General features: G+C 54.1%; 1 protein-coding gene and 1 non-coding gene across 3 annotated transcripts in view; both read right to left on the reverse strand.

The window, feature by feature from the left end:
* Positions 1-261: 261 nt before the first annotated feature.
* Positions 262-19,765, reverse strand: part of MAN1B1 (mannosidase alpha class 1B member 1) — a 23,688-nt gene continuing 4,184 nt past the window's right edge. The window contains exons 1-11 of one of the 2 annotated variants that reach the window (XM_023227542.2): positions 14,299-14,446; positions 14,028-14,182; positions 12,477-12,586; positions 9,472-9,657; positions 8,181-8,329; positions 7,661-7,849; positions 3,114-3,304; positions 2,651-2,771; positions 1,999-2,196; positions 1,784-1,915; positions 262-1,054 (exon numbers count right to left, since the gene is read on the reverse strand). In XM_023227542.2, the coding sequence (XP_023083310.1) occupies positions 851-1,054; positions 1,784-1,915; positions 1,999-2,196; positions 2,651-2,771; positions 3,114-3,304; positions 7,661-7,849; positions 8,181-8,329; positions 9,472-9,657; positions 12,477-12,586; positions 14,028-14,092 (1,545 nt within the window). In that variant the 5' untranslated portion in view covers positions 14,093-14,182; positions 14,299-14,446 and the 3' untranslated portion in view covers positions 262-850. Of the gene's footprint in view, positions 1,055-1,783; positions 1,916-1,998; positions 2,197-2,650; positions 2,772-3,113; positions 3,305-7,660; positions 7,850-8,180; positions 8,330-9,471; positions 9,658-12,476; positions 12,587-14,027; positions 14,183-14,298; positions 14,447-19,765 lie in introns of those variants that run through there. The other variant, XM_023227541.2, reaches the window with a different exon arrangement.
* On the reverse strand, positions 15,861-15,946 carry LOC111534873. The gene has a single exon (XR_002729236.2). It is a non-coding gene; the product is annotated as a small nucleolar RNA SNORD62 (small nucleolar RNA).

Below are 19,765 nucleotides of genomic sequence, written 5' to 3' on the forward strand. Positions count from 1 at the left end.
GCTGTGCCCCTCAGTGCCAGCCCTGCAGGAAAGCCGGCCACGTGAGATGCAGGAGCAAGGACACCTCCCGCCAGGCATCTGCCCCACAGGGCCAGGGACACGGAGCTTCCCCATGGCCTCTCCCTGCCCCCCAGCAGGGGACAGCTGGAGTCCAGTCTCAGGAAACTGAATTCTGAGACATGACCCAGAGAATAGCTTCTCCCCAACATCCACCCGGACTTTGCCATCACAGAGACCCCTATAGGCACAGCAGACACACGGTTAGAGCAAATCAACTTTTATCTCCACCAAAAAGACCCATTCCACTGGAGCGGCCTGTGAGCCAGGTGGACTTGCCGTCCAGCCCTCCAAGCCCGCTGTGGGGCGGCCAGGAGGATCCCTGAGTCCAGCTTGTAAACACCAGAGCCAGCCCTGGAGCCTCGGGCCTGTGGGGTCACAGCAGCCCCTCCAGACCCTTGGGTTGGGGACATCTGAGGCTTCACAAGCCTGGGCAGAGCTGCTCCCTGGGCTGTCCACTCGGTCACCACAGTACCAGGGACCACCTCGAAGCCCACTGTGGTCGGCCCAGAGACCTGCTCAGGCGTCAGTAATCGTGAGTCATGATGCGTGTTTTCTGGAGGACGCAGGCAGAGGCTCCAGTGGCCCGGCCCACCCGGCCCCACACAAAGACTGCGGCTCTCACTCGGCCTCACGGTGTCCTGATGAAAGCAGAGACGAGGGGAGCCCAGAGCCAGTTCGGAGCCCGGGCCACTCAGCGGTTGCCGGCACCACGTGGGCCTTTGGAAAATGCCACAGACCCAGCAAGGCGCCCCCCGCCCACCCGAAGTCCCTACGCCAGCAGCCGTCCCCTCTAGGCAGGGGTCCAGATAGGCAGAGGGTGGGCTTCGGTGTTGAACACGTAGGCATCCAGGCTGAGCAGGTTTGGGTCGTCAGAGAAGAGCAAGAACAGATACTTGAGAGTCTCCCCCAGGAAGAAGCTCTCCATCTTGTCCCTGGGCTCGGGCTTCTGAGGATCCTGGACGTTGTTGATGGAAGAATAGCCGCCCGAGGGGACCTGTGCAACACCCAGGGCCTCGTCACCAGATGGGGGGCACCCTGCACCCCCCTCAGCCTCATCACCAAAGCGCCCTCCACCTCAGGGTGAACGCAGCCCCCAGCGCAGGCTCGGGGTGGAGGGTGCCTCGATGGTGGCCACCCCCGGGCGAGCTGTGGTTCCACCAGAGCCCACCTGCAGATGCCAACAACCCTCAAGCAACCGCAACAGAAACCGCCTCCCCCAGAACCTGCGCTCAGAGCCTCACAGCTGCCTCGCACAGGGCACAGGGCAGACGGTGGGAGCTGAGGCAGCAGGGGCCTCAGACCAAGGTGACAGCAGAGCCAAGCGGTGACTCAGGCTTCCTCTGGCTCCAACGTGGAGGGCATGACCTGAAACGGGGCCTGGCCCACAGTGGGGATGGCGCTCCCGTCATGGGTGCGTGCCTCCTAAATTGGGGGGGATGCTGGGCCCACAGCAGGGATCCTCCCCAGATAGGTCCTGAGAGAGGACAAGGAGGGGTGCCCGGGCCCTCTGAGTACTCTGGGTCCCGCACACCATGAAGCTCAGTGGGGATGGGGATGCCGGGGCCCCCAAGCTGCAGGGTGGCCACCCTGAGGCTACAGCAAGCCCACCCCTCCCCGACCCAGGTGATAGCCACCACCAAGGGTGGGGCCAGCCTGAGCCCCACAGCCCAGCTGTGTCTGTGGCCCGGTGGCCATGACCACAGGGGCGAGGACAGACACTCACCCGCGTGAACCGGCTGAAGCTCTGCAGAATCTCCCAGCCCCAGTCCTGGTACTTGCGCTCCCCCGTGACGCGGTACAGGTAGAACAGGCTCTCCACGGTCTCTGGCCGCAGCAGGTTGTGCCTGTCTGCCGGCTGTGGGCAGAGCAGAGCTCAGGGCGAGGCCAGCCCTGCTAGCACCCTCCTCCTGACAGACCCCGACCCAGGCCCGGGCCCACCTTGACCTCCACGTCCCGACGGCCCGGCTGGGGATAAAGGTTGAAGTGCACGATCTCGGGACTCAGCCCCGTCTCCATCTGCCGGTTCATCTGATAACAAGTCTCCATGAGCTCCCGGGCCAGCTCCATGTGGCTGGCGGGCAAGCCGTGGTAGACGCCCAGAGCCAGCGTCCCTGGCAGGAAGCACACCAGGTGGTCCTGGAATCAGAGGGTCTCTTCAGCCCCAGATCCCAGGCCCGGCCCTCAGCCTGCAGCTGTACGGGCAGCCAACATGGGTGCCCAGTGCTGCCTCGGCCCCGGTACCCTGGGAGGGGAGGCCATGCGAGGGCACTTGACATGGGACAGGGGAACCGCCTGGGCCAGGCCCTCCAACCTGGCTCCCACACACCACCCAAGGACCTGCTGCACACCGGGCACGGGGAGGGCTGGGGGAGGGAGCTGCTCTGGGGAAGCCCTGCCCACCCCGGGTGCCACACAAGATCTCGTTGCCCTGTTGCCAAAACAGGCCTGGCCAGGCAGCCATGGTCTACCTAGGGCCTCCACGTAGGCACCATGGCCAGGATTTCGTTGTTCTTTTTGACATCATGACTCGGGCACCTTGGAAGCCAAGGTAAAAGGGTCAGCGGCCGGAAGGCCCCACGGACACACTCACCATCTTGGCACTGAAGCGGCCGTGGGCAAGTTCCCCCACGAAGGTGAGCTTACTGGGCTCAGAGCGCCGCAGCAGGTGTGTCCTGACCCCTTCGATGGCTTCCACGTAGTCCTCCAGCAACCTGTGGACGCCAGCAGTCACCTCACTCTACCAGGATGGTGCACGGGTCCTGGGTGGCACCAGGGACAGGCACATGCTGGGCCCACACAAGCACAGCAGGCCTGGCCCTTGCTGGACAGAAGGTGCCACCCTGCAGAGCCCATGGACCCTCAGTGACGATGTCCCCCTCATTCCCCCAGAGGCCATGGTGAGAAGTAAATGAATACGCTCCCCACAGAAATGCCTGGGCCAGGCCTGGCACGGCTGCAGTTTCCTGACCCACAGTGGGGCAGGGGGCAGCAGGAGTGGGGGACCGCGGGAGCTGGGGGGCCGTGGGAGCTGGGGGCCGTGGGCCGGGCCTCACTGTGTCTCCTGCTTCCCGCCCTGGATCCACTGCTTCAGCAGGTACTCGTAGTAGCTGTCGGCCCTGGCGCCCAGCGTGAACACGCCCAGGTGGGTGAAGAGGCCGCTGTGGGTGTTGATGAACATGGGCACTAGCCCGTCCTTCTTCCCAGACAGGCCGTGGATGTGCTGCGTCACCTTCTCCACGGCCTCCTGCGGTAGAAAGGGGGACAGTGGGTTTATTGCCTGGGGAGAGCTGCAGGGTGAGCCGTAGAGGGGCTCTGTGAGCTATGCCTCCCCTCGCCCCAGCACTGACTCCCAGCAGAGAGAGCTCTGTGCCCGGCCCATAGCTGTCCTCGCCCACATGGCTCCTGGTGGCCACACTACACAGCCACCAGTGCAACGTACCTGAATGTCACTGCTCCTGACGGGCGGTCGCCACAGAGCTGACCCGTTTTCAGGATGGCTCTCATCCCTTACTCGAAGGGACAGCATCTGACAACCCCAGGCACCATCCTCACGAGAGCCTGCCAGACCAGGCCGTCAGCCGCGGCTCTGGAGGGACGGCAAGTGTGCCTGCCTTCTGAGCTCAGTGTTGCTCCTGATGATATGAAACACCCGGCTCCACGCCCTCCTGGGGAGCTCCCACTCGTCCTCCAAGTCACAGCCACCCTCAGCTCCTCAGGGCTCACGTCCAGCCGGTAGCACCAGCCGTCCTGGCCCACAGTGGGGCACAGGGTACCGGGACGTTAGGGCACGCCCAGCAAGGGCTCTCCGGATCTCTACCCAATGCAGACACCCAAACCCATGCCAAGCGCCTCCGAGGCCTGGCTGCTTATCCCTGTGTACCTACAGCAACCAGAGGCCCTGGTGACGTGGGGGTGCCCATGGGTGCCTGGGGCCATTTTCTGAGCTGCAGTGGAAACGCCTTCTAAACGTCTGCATGGGAGCCTCACGTGGATGGTGGGGGCTGCGCTTCTCACCACAAGTGGTCACAGTTGCTCTAAAGAGGGATGTGTTCAGCTCATGAAGAAGAACAGGGATTTGAACGTAAGGCCAAATGCATGAGCAACAATAAACAGACCAGCTGTGCTTCATGAAAATGATCATCTGTTATCTATTAAAATACACTATTAACAAAGTAAAAAGAGGCCGGGGACAGTGGCTCACACCTGTAATCCCACCACTTTGGGAGGCCAGAGTGGTAAGATTGCTTGAACCCAGGAGTTTGAGACCAGCCTGGGCAACATGGCAAAATGCTGTCTCTACAAAAGAGAGACGGGTTTTCTAAACAAAATTTTAACTAGCCTGGTGTAGCTGCGAGCTCCTGTAGTCCCAGCTACTCAGGAGGCTACTGCACTCCAGCCTGGGCAACTGAGACCTTGTCTCTCAAAAATAGAAAACAAAAATCAAAGTAAAAACAAAACCGACAGATGAAAGAAAATATTTGCAAATCCCACTTCTGATATGGAGTCACTATACAAAATGAAGAACTCCTACAATTCAACAAGACAAACTACCTAATTAAAAAAACAGGAAGTGGGCCAAGTGCAGTGGCTCACACCTGTAATTCTAGCACTTTGGGAGGGTGAGGTGGGTGGATCACCTGAGGTCAGGAGTTCGAGACCAAACTGGCCAATACAGTGAAACCCCATCTCTACTAAAAATACAAAAATTAGCTGGACGTGGTGGCATGCGCCTATAATCCCAGCTACTTGGGAGGCTGAGGCGGGAGAATCACTTGAACCCAGGAGGAAAAGGTTGCAGTAAGCCAAGATCGTGCCACTGCACTCCAGCCCAGGCAACAGAGATAGACTCTGTCTCAAAACAAAAAAACAAAAAACAGGCTGGGCGCGGTGGCTCAAGCCTTTAATCCCAGCACTTTGGGAGGCTGAGATGGGTGGATCACTAGGTCAGGAGATCGAGACCATCCTGGCTAACACGGTGAAACCCCGTCTCTACTAAAAAATACAAAAAAATGGCCGGGCGCGGTGGCTCAAGCCTTTAATCCCAGCACTTTGGGAGGCCGAGATGGGTGGATCACTAGGTCAGGAGATTGAGACCATCCTGGCTAACATGGTGAAACCCCGTCTCTACTAAAAAATAAAAAAACTAGCCGGGCAAGGTGGCAGGCGCCTGTAGTCCCAGCTACTCTGGAGGCTGAGGCAGGAGAATGGCGTAAACCTGGGAGGCGGAGCTTGCAGGGAGCTGAGATCTGGCCACTGCACTCCAGCCTGGGCGACAGAGTGAGACTCCATCTCAAAAAAAAACAAAAAACAAAAAAAACAAATAAAACACCAGGCAGTGAACCTATGAATTATGTTGAGTTTAAAAAAAAAAAAGAGGCCAGGCGCAGTGGCTCATGCCTGTAATCCCAGCACTTTGGGAGGCCAATGGGTGGATCAACTGAGGTCAGAGGTCAGTTCCAGACCATCCTGGCCAACATGGCGAAACCCCATCTCTACTAAAAGTACAAAAAAGCAGCCAGGTGTGGTGGTGGGTGTAGTCCCAGTTACTCAGGAGGCTAAGGCGAGAGAATCGCTCGAACCTGGGAGGTGGAGGTTGCAGTGAACCGAGATCACGCCATGGCACTCCAGACTGGGTGATAAAGCAAGGCTCCGTCTCAACAACAACAAAAAAAGGCAAACGCCTTGAACAGGCATTTCTCCAAGAAGATGCACAAATGGCCAATAAGCACATGAACTAATCCCCAGCCCCGTTCGTCACTTGGGAAAAATGCACATCAAAACCACCATGTGAGGGCCACGGGGATGGCCACTGCCCACAAAACAGAAAGCAGAGAGTGCTGGCGAGGGTGTGGAGGCTGAGCCCTGGGCACTGCTGGTGGGAATGTGACATGGTTTTGCCACTGTGAAAACAGTATGGTGGGGCCTCAATAATTAAACAATGAGTTACCACGTGATCCAGCAATTCCATTTCTACTACTCAAAAGAACCAAAGCAGAGCCTCAGGCAGGTGTGTGCACCCGTGCTTCCAACAGCCAAAATGGCATAGCCCTGGTGTCCACCGGCGGAGGGAGGAGTAAACAAAAGTGGTGTGGCCACGCAGCGGATATTCAGCCTTAAAAAGGAATCTCTGAAACGTCTTCGCATATGAAGCTTAAAGATGCTGAGTGAAAGGAGCCCAAATAAAGGGACAAATCAGGCGGGTGTGGTGGCTCACGCCTGTCATCCCAGCACTGTGGGAGGCCGAGGTGGGTGGATCATGAGGTCAGAAGTTCAAGACCAGCCTCGCCAACATTGTGAAATCCTGTCTCTACTAAAAACACAAAAGTTAGCTGGGCATGAGGGCACACACCTATAATCCCAGCTACTTGGGAGGCTGAGGCAGGAGAATCGTTTGCTGAGATTGCACCATTGCACTCCAGTCTGGGTGACAGAATGAAACTCCATCTCAAAAAAAGAAAAAAAAAAGGACAAATCGTGAGTGATTCTACTCACACGAGGAACTCCACACAGTGAGGTCCAGGGATAAAAAGCTGAATAGTGTTTTCCAGGGACTGGGGAGGGACATGAGGTGTCACTGTGTGATGGGGAAGGGGAGCTTCAGTTTTAAGATGAAAAGGGTTCTGGAGATGAAGGTGATGGCTGCACAACAGCATGAATGTGTGTAACGCCATCGACCTGCACGCCTGCAACAGCGTGAATGTGTATAACACCACCGACCTGTATGCCTGCAACAGCGTGAATGTAACACCACCGACCTGCATGCCTGCAACAGCGTGAATGTAATACCACCAACCTGCACGCCTGCAACAGCACGAATGTAACACCACCAACCTGCACGCCTGCAACAGCGTGAATGTGTGTAACGCCACCAACCTGTATGCCTGCAACCGCGTGAATGTAACGCCACCAACCTGCACGCCTGCAACAGCGTGAATGTGTGTAATGCCACCAACCTGTATGCCTGCAACAGCGTGAATGTGTGTAATGCCACCGACCTGTATGCCTGCAACAGTGTGAACGTAACACCACTGACCTGCACGCCTGCAAGAGCGTGAATGTACCACCCACCACCGACCTGCACGCCTGCAACAGCGTGAATGTAACGCCACCAACCTGCATGCCTGCAACAGCGTGAATGTAACACCACCGACCTACACACCTGCAACAGCGTGAATGTGTGTAACGCCACCGACCTGCACGCCTGCAACAGCGTGAATGTAATGTCACCGACCTGCACGCCTGCAACAGTGTGAATGTGTGTAACGTCACCGACCTGCACACCTGCAAGAGCGTGAATGTGTAACGCCACTGACCTGCACGCCTGCAACAGCGTGAATGTGTGTAATGCCACCGACCAGAACGCCTGCAACAGTGTGAATGTGTGTAATGCCACCGACCTGCATGCCTGCAACAGCGTGAATGTGTGTAACGCCACCGACCTGCATGCCTGGAAATGGTTAAGGTGGTGCGTTTTCTGTGTTTTATCACAATAAAAAACCTGAAAACACACATACACACACACACATACACAGCACCTGCTGTGATGAGCAAAAGGTGGCTCCAAGGGAGCCACGTCCAGCCGGAAAGCCCGCCTCCTTACCTGAAACTTCTTAGCCCCTGTGAGGCGGGAGAGCTCCCGGAACTCCAGCTGAATGCTGGTCACCTCGGCCACCGTGCTGTCGGAGGTCCACCGTGGTGGGTGCGCAACTCCAGTGCCGATGTTCACATCCGAGTAAGGAATCTTGGATGGTGTTCTGAAGGCAGGCATTAGCCGATTTCCAAAATCCTCCTGGTATACGAGCAGAGCAGAGAACCAACGTTTCAGGTCACCCAGAGGCTTCGTCTACACGTCATGACTCTCGACCCCTTGGCCCCAGTGGAGACGCTGAAGGCTCTCTGGGGCCGACACAGCAGCAAAGGAAACAGGCACCACTGCACTGAGTGAATGTCTCTACAAGGTCAGTGGTAATCAAAGTGGCTGCATCAGCTCACGAATATGGGCTCAGAAACAGACTCGAAGAGGAAACAGGAAAACAGTCACATCCCCACAAGTCCGCGAAAGGGGTAACTCCTTGAATGCGCGTCCACTGTCTCCTTGCAGGACACCCCGAGACACTTACAGCTTTCCTCAGGAAGAGGCTGTCCCCAGACAGGTGGTAGGCACTCAGGAGCCCCCCCAGGATGCGGATCGTGCTCTCAAACAGGTTGACGTCCACGTCCTTTTCAAAGTGTAACTTCTTCGACACCCACTTCCTGGCTTCCTCAAATTCTATAACATAAAACAGTAAAGGATGCAGAGACAAATGGATGGGTCCAACGTTTTCCTATGATCTGTCCATCTTCAGTCTTCAAAATGCGTTTGGCTGGGCGTGGTGGCTCACGCCTGTAATCCCAGCACTCTGGGAGGCTCAGGCAAGTGCATAGCTTGAGCCCAGGAGTTCGAGACCAGCCTGGGCAACATGGCAAAACCCCATCTCTACTAAAAACACAAAAATTAGCTGAGTGTGGTGGTGTGTGGTCCCAACTGTGGTCCCAACTACTGGGGAGGGTGAGGCAGGAGAATCGCTTGAACCTGGGAGGCGAAGACTGCAGTGAACTGAGATCGTGCCACTGCACTCCAGCCTGGGCCACGTCGCAAGACTCTGTCTCAAAAAAACCCACGTTTGAAACCAGGAGGCGAACGTTGCAATGAGCCGAGATTGCGTCATTGCACTCCAGCCCAGGTAACAGTGTGGAACTCCATCTCAAAAACAAAAGCAAAAACAAAAAAATAAAAAACAAACCCACGTTCTAGGCATTATCGTTCCCCTGCTGCAGGGCTTCAATATCACCTCCCGTCTCAAGGGGGTAAATCTTGAAGTCTCCAACATTTGTGAATAAAACAGTCAGCAGTGCAGTCACTGTGACCACAAATGGGTCACAATCAAAGGCCATGATACAAAAAAATCACACAAGCAATTTACTGGTGGTCTTCAACCTATTCAAAAAATTAGGTAAATGTTTAAAATATGGCTTAAGTAACTGAAGACACATACTCGCAATTCAAAATGGATATGCTGGTCTATGAAGGACGCTGCTGAGATCTGGACCCAGCGGGGCCCACAGTCACTCATCCCCACCATCCCCAGCTCCAAGAGCAGCACAGCCTGGAAATGCCCCTTGGACGTCCCCCAAAGAGGCCACGCTCAACTCCTGCAGAGGTCCAGGGACAGCTGCCCTGTGTGTGCCCTGGGTGTCTGGAGAAGAACAGGAACTGACCATAGTCAGCACGTCCACTCCTGCACCCAGAGGAAGGGAAAACCCATGGTCAGATGCAAACCACAGTGCTCACTCCACGTGCAACCCACACTCTGCCTCAGCACACGAGGCCCACACAGAGGGTTCACCCCCTCCCCAGAAAGCACCAGGTACCTTTCCTCAGACCCAAGATCCACATGGTGTCCAGTGCGTCGATCAGCGTGAGCCCAAGGCCAAACCACTCGCTGAAGGACCTGGACACAGGCTTCAGCTCGTCGTGGCCCCACGCAAACTTGCGGTATCCTTTCCATGCGTGCAGGAAGACATCAATCACGCCCTTCTGGCGATAGTTTGGATACGCTAGTAGGAGAGAGAGAGCAAAGGCCGTGGCGGGCGTGGTCCCGGTCTCGGCACAGATAGACACCCTCAGGCAGAGCGCTGCTGTGACTCCCATTGGGCAAAGATGACCGTGAGTTTGGGATGACGGGAAGAGCGGTGGTGGGCACAGCAAAGGGCAGGGCCACAGAGGCTGCAGCAGCCTCCAGGGAGAACACAGTCTGCCAAGGGCCTGAGGCCTCCGGAGGCTACACAGGATGGCACCTGGCACCCGACCACCAGCCTGGGGCCTGCGCACCTCCGCCTGGGCAGGCACGCCCTCCTTGGGCCTCGGTGGCCTCTGCCCAAAGGGACAAGACTGGCTGCCCTAAGGGTGCTGGGACAGCAGAGTGGAGCCTGTGGAGCAGCGGGTGAGTGTGGTGCCAACTCAGAATCTGAAACTCTGATGGGTGCAGACCTTGACACGAACACCCTCGGCTCACACACACTCATTCTGCCCTATGGGCTTCAGATGCTCCACAGGACTCACACTGCAGACTCACTAGAGTCGCCTTGGTCACTCTTTTTTTCAATGCTATTTTTTTGGTCGGGCATGGTGGCTCACGCCTGTAATCCCGGTACTCTGGGAGGCCAAGGTGGGCTGATCACCTGAGGTCAGGAGTTTGAGACCAGTCTGGCCAATATGGCGAAACCTCGTCTCTACTAAAAATACAAAAATTAGCTGGGCGTGGTGGCGGGTGCCTGTAATCCCAGCTACTCGGGAGGCTGAGGCACGAGAATCACTTGAACCTAGGAGGTGGAGGTTACAGTGAGGTGACAGAGCAAGACTCTGTCTCAAATATATATATATACTTTATTTTGGAGAGATGGGGCCTCACTATGTTGTCCAGGTTGGTCTTGAACTCCTGGACTCAAGCAATCCTCCTACCTCAGCCTCCCAAAGTGCTGGGATTACAAGCGTGAGCCACCACACCCAGCCAACATTGACTAATGTGTGGATTGACACGTGTGTAATGGCACCATACCACATGTCCTCTCAGGAAAGGTTCTGAGGCCTCCTCGTGCTCATGGCTTGGCTCTGCCTCTGGACTCATTAATGCCGCAGAGATTGCTACACATCCCTCACAGGCCTGGGGCTAGGAGTCCCGGCTCTGGGCTCCCTCCCCACCTCAGAGACACCTGCGGGCATGATGAGAGCAGGGTTCCCGACTTAGCGATCTGCCATGAGTCCCACAGACAAGCAAACGACTCTGGCGGTGGCAGCCTCAGCCCTGGTTTTCCGTTTGAGAATGGGAAGGTGACCAGTGTACCGTGCCCTGAGTCCCACAGACAAGCAAATGACTCTGGCGGTGGCGGCCTCAGCCCTGGTTTTCCGTTTGGAGAACGGGAGGGGGACCAGTGTACCGTGTCAGAGGGCGTCATGTGCAGGCAGCAAGCCACCCAGGTGCCAAGGCGAGAGACCGAGGGCACGAGCTGTTCTGGTCTAACAACGTATATAAGGTAACAACAGTTCTACTAGATATAGATCATAGATATGATTATATATGAATATCATTGATCATTAGTTTCTAGCAATTACTCTTTACTCCAATATTATAATAATCCTCGCTCTACAACTATAACCTAGGAAAAGCCAGGTCATACAGACATAGGAGCTGAGGGGACATAGTGACAAGTGACCAGAAGACAGGAGTGTGAGCCTTCTGTTATGCCTGGGCAGGGCCACCAGAGGGCTCCTTGGTCTAGCGGTAATGGCAGCATCTGGGAAGACGCCCGTTAACCAAGTGGACTGTGGTCTAGTGGTAGCGTCAGTGCCAAGGAAAAGTACCCACTACTTAGCAGACCGGGAAAGGGAGTCCCTGTTTCCTGGGGAAGTTTAGGGAAGACTCTACTCCTCCACCTCTTGTGGAGGGTTTGACATCAGTCAGGCCCGCCCGCAGTTATCCGGAGGCCTGACCGTCTCTCCCTGAGATGCTGTGCTTCGGTGGTCACGCTCCTGGTCTGCCTTCGTGTTCCATCCTGTACACCTGGCTCCGCCTTCTAGATAGCAGTAGCAAATTAGCGAAAGTACTAAAAACCTCTGATGTGAAGAAATAATGGCGTAGGCTGTGTCCTCTCTCTCTGTCTCTTCGCCTTGGCTGCCAAACAGGGAAGGGCCCCCTGTCCAGTGGACACGTGACTCGTGTGACCTTGTCAATCATTGGAGATGACTCACACGCCTTACCCTGCCCCTTTTGCCTTGTATCCAATATATATCAGCGCAGCCTGGCATTTGGGGCCACTACCGGTCTCTGCATCTTGGTAGTAGTAGTCCCCCGGGCCCAGCTGTCTTTTCTTTCATCTGTGTCTCGTGTCTTTATTCCTACAATCCCTCGTCTCCGCACACGGGGAGAAAAACCCACCGACCCTGTGGGGCTGGACCCTACAGTCATGAGGCTGAAAGAGGCCGGCATGCACTGAGCTTGGCCCAAGGCCCGCACCTGGGAGGCTCCCAACAAATGGTGCTCAGAATAAAGCGGCCCGCAGAGCGGCCTGGGACTGGCCAGGCCGAGACCGGGGATGCAGCACGGGCAGCAGTCTCCAGGGATCCCGTGGGGCAGCCTGGCCCAGACACAAATCTCCCACACACACCTTCTTCTGCAGCCACATGCTCAGGGACAGCAGGCCAAGAGCCACATGGTGTCACCAAGGTTGCAGAGCCAGTGAGGACTCAGCAGGGGGATGCCGAGGGGCAAGGTGCACACCAGGGCTGGGGGCACCCACCACGGCTGAGACGAAGCCTGCACCCATCAGCCACCAGCCCCCGAGCACCTGGGGAGGAAGGGGTGCAGGCGTGGCCTCACCTGGTGTACCCTGTGTCCTGGCCGGTGGCAGGGGAGGCTTGGTGGGCACTTCTGCTTTTCTTGAAGGGAGCTCGGTGCCCTGCTCAGGCTCGATCACCGCTCCCCTCCAGCTTCGGGGGAGAAGGAAGGGCGTCAGCTGCCGTCAAACACGTGTGGCTCCGTGTTTCCCATCCCCACGCTCCACACCCACAGCCAAGGCAGGGCCCTGCACCCATCACGGCCCCATCTTCCTGCGGTGCAGGCTGCTGAGGGGCAGGAAACACACAGTTCAGTCCTGAGCTCCCATGCCTGAGAGTCAAGACCACAGCACTGCTCCAAGGTCAAAGCTGGCCGAGGTCAGAGACCAGAGCTTGCAGAATCATGAGAAATACCTCTGCAGAGGCCGGAGGCAGGGGGCCTCTATGGTGGAGGTCCAGAGAATCTGTCATCCAAACAGGGGCACTAATGACAGCAAGGTGGCCCCAGGATGCCAGGATGGCCACACAGACGGGGGCTGTCCCTACAAACTCCCCATCCAGAGTTCCGTCCGATGGCCATCAGGAACCGTTACAAGGTTGTGTAGAGGGCTCTCCGCACAACCTCCTAGCTGTGGCTGGGCCTGAGCCTTCTGTTAGGGCCCTGTGGTGAATCTGTCCCAGGCTCAGCGAAAGGCCTCTTACATCCACGGATGGCTCACATGCTGGGAGTACAAATGTGGCACTTTTGACAGGCTGAGGTCAAATGCTCTTTTGCTCTGGAAGTGAAGCCTCCTTGCATTCATGCCAACGCTAACTAGAGTGCAGTGGCCCTCAAATTCTCCTCTTGGCAGTGAGGACCGCTCACATGCACACATCCACGCCTCTCACCATGCGCCTGAGTTCAGGGCCTCTGGGCCCGTTTCTTCAGAGCCCATCTCTTATGGCTGACGGCGCTTGTCTCAGGCAACTCCTGCACAGCAGCCCTCACTGGCCCTGGCTCTGTCCACAAAGCAGAGCTCAGGTCTGGCCCACACTTTGTGGGGGAGACAGGACGCCTGCGGGGAGCCCTGCCTTCCGCCTCAATTACATCAACTCTGTTTCTAACAGCGTAACATGGAGCCAGAAACGAGGCTGAGATGTCCCAGCACCGAACGAAGCTTCACTGGGATCCACAACCTGGACCTGACCAACCGGGCAGAGGACAGCACCCTGGGAGCCTGGGCACCGGGCAACTCCCTCTCGCTCTGCTCTCTGCTTGACCAGATGGGGCTCGGGAAAGGAGGTGGCCCGGACAGCCAGTGTCCACCTCTGAGCCTGGCTCCCCATCCCCACCCACCCGTGCACCCTTCACACCACACGAAATGTCTGAGACATTATTGCATACCATGAGGACATTATCGGGGACCTAATTTAGCTCTGACCTCCAGTTTTAAAACTTCGATTCTGTAATCTAAGGTTGATGAAGACAGATGATACAGCGTACATTGTCAGTTTCAAAGGAAAATAGATCTCAGACACAATGTGTTTTCGCGCTCTTGTTTTTTGGAATAGAAAGCCCTGAGCTGCGGTGTGCAGCCTGCCCTGCGCTCTGTACCTGATGACCGTCCTCTGCCGATCTCCTTCCGGGCGGGGGTCCACAGGGACGTCTTCCCTTTTCATGGCCTCCTCCTGGGTCCCGTCCTGCAGGTCTTGGCTGGGGGGTCTAATCTGCAGGTGAGGTGGTCCCCGCTGGACACGTCTTTGTGACTTCTGTAGAGAAATCAGTCACCCAGGAAATCATGGGGCGCCTGCGAGCTGTCCTTCTTTCCCTCTACGGGACGCCCTCAGGTGCAGCCCACACCTCACTGACTGAGCTTCCATCTCACCTCAGACTAAATTACTTTCGTTTTTCAACACGACAGGCAGCTTCAGAAGACAGCTCCTTAGGAGCCTGGGGACACTGCCGGCTGGCTAACCGGCCCCAGGCAGAGAAAAGGGTTGTGGCAAACACCAGCTCCAGCAACAGCTCTGGGTCCCCAGGCCTCCTGCACAGTCATCGCAACGTGAGTAAGGCGCCCACATCCTCACTACAAAGCACAAAGCTTCCGATGACATATGGAGCTGGGTTCCCCTTGCCAGGCGCCCCCCTGCTGTGTGATGCGGGTCTTCTGGCCACCCCCACCGCCCCGTTCCCTGTTTCCACACCTGCAGGCACAGAGCCCCATCCTCTGCTTCCTTCCCCATGTGAACAGGAGCGTGGGAAAGCTGCAGACTGTGTCACGGACCGAGGCTTAGTTCCTCCTGAGTCTAGAGGCAAATTCATTCTCGCCTATGGCCTCAGTTTTCTGTGGTACTGCCAAACCTTGATTTTCATTATTATTGAGACAGGGTCTCCTTACATTGCCCAGGCTGGTCTCAAACTCCTGGCCTCACGAATTCCTCCTGCCTTGGCTTCCCAAAGTGCTGAGATGACAGGTTGGAGCCACCACACCCGGCCCAAACCATAATTTTGTACTTCTTTACTGATGGATGTTTAGATTGTTCCATTTTTTTTTTTTTTTTAAAGGAAAGAATGACTACTTATGGCTGGGCACGGTGGCTCACGCCTGTAATCCCAGCACTTTGGGAGGCTGAGGCAGGTGGATCACCTGAGGTCAGGAGTTCAAGACCAACCTGGCCAACATGGTGAAACACCATCTTTACTCAAAGTACAAAAAATTAGCCAGGCATGGTGGCGCATGCCTGTAATCCCAGTCAGAGTCTTGCTTTGTCACCCAGGCCAGAGTGCAATGGTGCAATCTTGGCTCACTGCAACCTCCACCTCCTAGGTTCAAGCAACTCTCCTGCCTCAGCCTCCCCAGTAGCTGGAATTACAGGCGCGTGTCACCACACCTGGCTAATTTTTGTATTTTTAGTAGAAATGGGATTTCACCATGTTTGCCAGGCTGGTCTCGAACTCAGGTAATCCACCCACCTCAGCCTCCCAAAGTGCTGGGATTACAGGCATGAGCCATTGTGCCTGGCCTGTTTTTGTTTGTTTGTTTTTTGAGACAGAGTTTTGCTCTTGTTGCCCAGGATGGAGTACAGTGGTGCGATCTTGGCTCACTGCAACCTCTGCCTCCCAGGTTCAAGCAATTCTCCCGCCTCAGCCTCCCAAGTAGCTGGGATTACAGGCACCTGCCACCATGCCAGGCTAATCTTTTGTATTGTTAGTAGAGCCAGGATTTCACCATGTTGGCCAGGCTCGTTTTGAACTCCTGGTCTCAAACAATCCACCCATCTCAGCCTCCCAAAGTGCAGGGATTACAGGTGTGAGCCACCACGGCTGGCCCCAGCCTTTTTTTTGTTTTTTTTTTTTTTTTGCCTGCCTCGGCCTCTCAAAGTGCTGGGATGACAGATGTGAGCCACTAGTTCCACTGTGTGTTTGTCTAGTCTCTTCCCCACCAGGTCACGCAATCACTGTCCTCTTCATCTCCCTGCTATTGAGTCCACAGTGGAAGGTCAGAAAAAACTATTAGAATTACATCACTAAGATCATCTAGTCTTAAATCACCATTATGAGGGTCAGGTGCGGTGGCTCACACCTGTAATCCTAGCACTTTGGGAGGCCGAGGCAGGAGGATCAATTGAGCCCAGGAGTTCCAGACCAGCCTAGGTAACAAAGTGAGACCTCACCTCTACAAAAAATCAAAAAGTTAGCCAGGTGTGGTGGCACATCCCTGTAATCCCAGCTACTTGGGAGGCTGAGGCAGGAGAATCACTTGAACCTGAGATACGGAGGTTGAAGTGAGCCAAGACTGTGCCACTGCACTCCAGCCTGGGCAACAGAGTGAGATTCTGTCTTTAAAAAAAAAAAAAAAAATCACTATGGGTTCAATGATCATAGTTTTATGATCTTGTAGGGACGTTCATCTGAGTTTTAGTTTTATTCCCAAATTTTCAATAGAGGTTTGAATTTTGATAGGGAGTGAATGGATTTACAGATTAATTTAGGGAGAACTTAAATCTTTTATTTATTTATTTATTTTGAAACAGAGTCTTGCTCTGTCGCCCAGGCTGGAATGTAGTGGTGCGACCTTGGCTCACTGCAACCTCCGCCTCCCGGGTTCATGCCATTCTCCTGCTTCAGCCTCCCGAGTAGCTGGGACTACAGGCGCCTGCTACCACGCCCGGCTAATTCTGTTTTTGTGTTTTTAGTAGAGACGGGGTTTTTACCATGTTAGCCAGGATGGTCTCAATCTCCTGACCTCGTGACCCTCCCGCCTCTGCCTCCCAAAGTGCTGGGATTACAGGCATGAGCCACCGCGCCCAGCCACTTAAATCTTTATAGCACAAAAATAAAATGTCTAATTATTTAGATGTTTTCAAATACCTTGAGTGTTATACTTTTATTCATACTGACCTTATGTATTTTAATATCAGGATTATTCCTGTGAACTTGGTGGCATTCTTTTCTTCTTATTGTGATGGAGATCTCTTTTCTTTCTTTCTTTTTTTTTTGTCGAGACAGAGTCTCACTATCACCCAGGCTGGAATGCAGTGGCGTGATCTCAGCTTGCTGCAACTTCAGCCTCCCAGGTTCAGGCGATTCTCTTGCCTCAGCCTCCTGAGTAGCTGGGATTATAGTCACATACCACCACGCCTGGCTAATTTTTGTATTTTTAGTAGAGACGGGGTTTCACCATGTTGGCCAGGCTGGGGTCTCAAACTCCTCACCTCAAACTTCAAGTGATCCGCCTGCCTCAGCCTCCCAAAGTGCTGGAACTACAGGCATGAGCCACTGCATCCTGCCGAGATCTCTTTTCAGTAGTATTTTCTAATTCATTACTGCTACTATATAGCAAAGTCCTCTAAAACTGATTTCTAAGGATGATGAAGTCATAAGAAGCATACTTGGTCAAGGATGAAATATTCTAACTCACAACAGTCATACAAATAATAAAGGAAAATATGAAATTCCTAAGACTCATCAAAGGATACGGACAGCTTCCGGGATGGGAGCACATATGGCCGCTCATCACCTCTCCCCTCCTGTAAGTGTCCCTGCTTCTAGGTGAGACACACAAACGTCTATGAAAAGCAGGCATCAGTTTTTGACTGTCGCATTGGAAACATTACCAACACGAGAATGCCCAGTGCTGCCAACATACCACTGACTGCTACTCTCAGCACTGTAGCAGGGGAAGCAAATTTGGAAATAGTGTGTCATGATACACATCACAGGACTTCAAAATATTCACAACCATTAACTCTTAATAGTTTATGTACTACGGACGTAATGGGGATGTTTACGAATGAAGAAAGAATCAACAGATAAATGACTTAGAAATGATGGTTTATCCAAGCAATGGAGAGGAGCTATAAAAATCTGCATGGGCCAGGCGCGGTGGCTCAAGCCTGTAATCCCAGCACTTTGGGAGGCCGAGACGGGCGGATCATGAGGTCAGGAGATCAAGACCATCCTGGCTAACACGGTGAAACCCCGTCTCTACTAAAAATACAAAAAACTAGCCGGGCGAGGTGGCGGGCGCCTGTAGTCCCATCTACTCCGGAGGCTGAGGCAGGAGAATGGCGTGAACCCGGGAGGCGGAGCTTGCAGTGAGCTGAGATCCGGCCACTGCACTCCAGCCCAGGAGACACAGCAAGACTCCGTCTCAAAAAAAAAAAAAAAAAAAAATCTGCATGAAAGGGAACATTCTCATGTGCATAAAAAAAAAAAATAGGGACCAATCCAGCCCCTAACCCTCAATTATGTATACACGTGTGTATCCAAATACCAATCCAGACCCTAACCCTTAATTATGTATACATGTGTTTATCCAAATAAAATTATTATTATTATTATTTTGAGACAGGGTCTCCCTGTCATCCAGGCTGGATCATAGCTCACTGTAGCCTCAACCTCCCTGGCTTAAGCGATCCTCCCACCTCAGCCTCCCAGGTAGCTGGGACTATAGGCATGCACCATCATGCCTGGCTAATTTTTTTTTTTTTTTTTTTTTTGGTAGAGATGGGGGTCTCATCATGTTGCCCAGGCTGGGCATAAGCAATCTGCCTGCCTTGGCCTCTGAAAGTGCTGGGATTACAGGTGAGAGCCACCACACCTGGTCAAATAAATTGAAAGACATATACCAAGTGTTTCAAGAGTTGGACTGGAAACAGTGGTAATGTATGGCTGTGTTTTCCCCTTTATACCTTCTCAATGTTCCCATTTTCTCTCCTAAGTCCCTATAACATTTGAAATCAGCCAGGTGTGGTGTCTCATGCCTATGATCCCAGTACTTTGGGAGACTGAGGCAGGAGGATCACTTGAGCTCAGGAGTTGGAGACCAGTCTGGGCATCATAGTGAGACCTCATCTCTATTAAAATATAATTTTAAAACTTAAAAAAAAATTGAAATCAATCAAAGTAAAATGTTCACAGAAAGGGATCGGGCCTAAACATAGTCTCATCCCTAACCAGGTCTAGATAAGTGCCAGGGTCTGAACAGGAAAGGCGGTGCAAGTGGTTCCTGGAAGGCAGGCTGTCTCCAAGTCGACACTTGAGAAAGACACAGAATATTCACCACCCACCACCCCAGCTGCTCCTGGACACTAGGTACTGGCTTGTGGGTCACTTGTGAGGGGCGGAAACACACCTTTCAATGGAAACAATGCCACGGTCTGCTCTCAGGCAGTTATGATACTCCATATGCAAAGGAGAGGAAGGACCAAAGAAGGAAAGGAAGCACCTGTCGGCTTTCAAGTCAGGAAATTCAATTTGTAGACAAAGACCTTGGTCAAAGGAGGAAACCCTCACACCCAAGAATGTGGAGCAGTGGCCCCATGGCCAATCAAGAACAGGAGACTCCCACCAGGCACGGCACATTCTCGGGGCCAATTCCTACCCTACACACTCTGCCCTGCTAGACCACCCTTGGAGAAGCTGCTCAGCGACAGGAATGCTGCCTTTGAAAGGAGAATGTGGGCTTGCTTCCTTCTGCTTTTTGGTACTGTCCATCCCCTCTCTATTGAGCTTATAGCAATTTTAAAAGGACACATTTTCTTGTTAGAGAAATCAAAGGGCCGGGCATGGTGGCTCATGTCTGTAATCCCAGCACTTTGGGAGGCTGAGGCGGGAAGATCACGAGGTCAGGAGTTCGAGACCAGTCTGGCCAACATAGTGAAACACCGTCTCTACTAAAAATACAAAACTTAACCGGGCATGGTGGCATGTGGCTGTAATCCCAGCTACTTGGGAGGCTAAGTCAGGAGAATCGCTTGAACCCGAGAGGCGGAGGTTGCAGTGAGCAGAGATCAAACCACTGCACTCCAAGCCTAGGCGACAGAGTGAGACTCCGTCTCAAAAAAAAA

This window comes from Piliocolobus tephrosceles, chromosome 14 (assembly GCF_002776525.5).
Source record: "Piliocolobus tephrosceles isolate RC106 chromosome 14, ASM277652v3, whole genome shotgun sequence".
NCBI classification, from domain to species: domain Eukaryota; kingdom Metazoa; phylum Chordata; class Mammalia; order Primates; family Cercopithecidae; genus Piliocolobus; species Piliocolobus tephrosceles.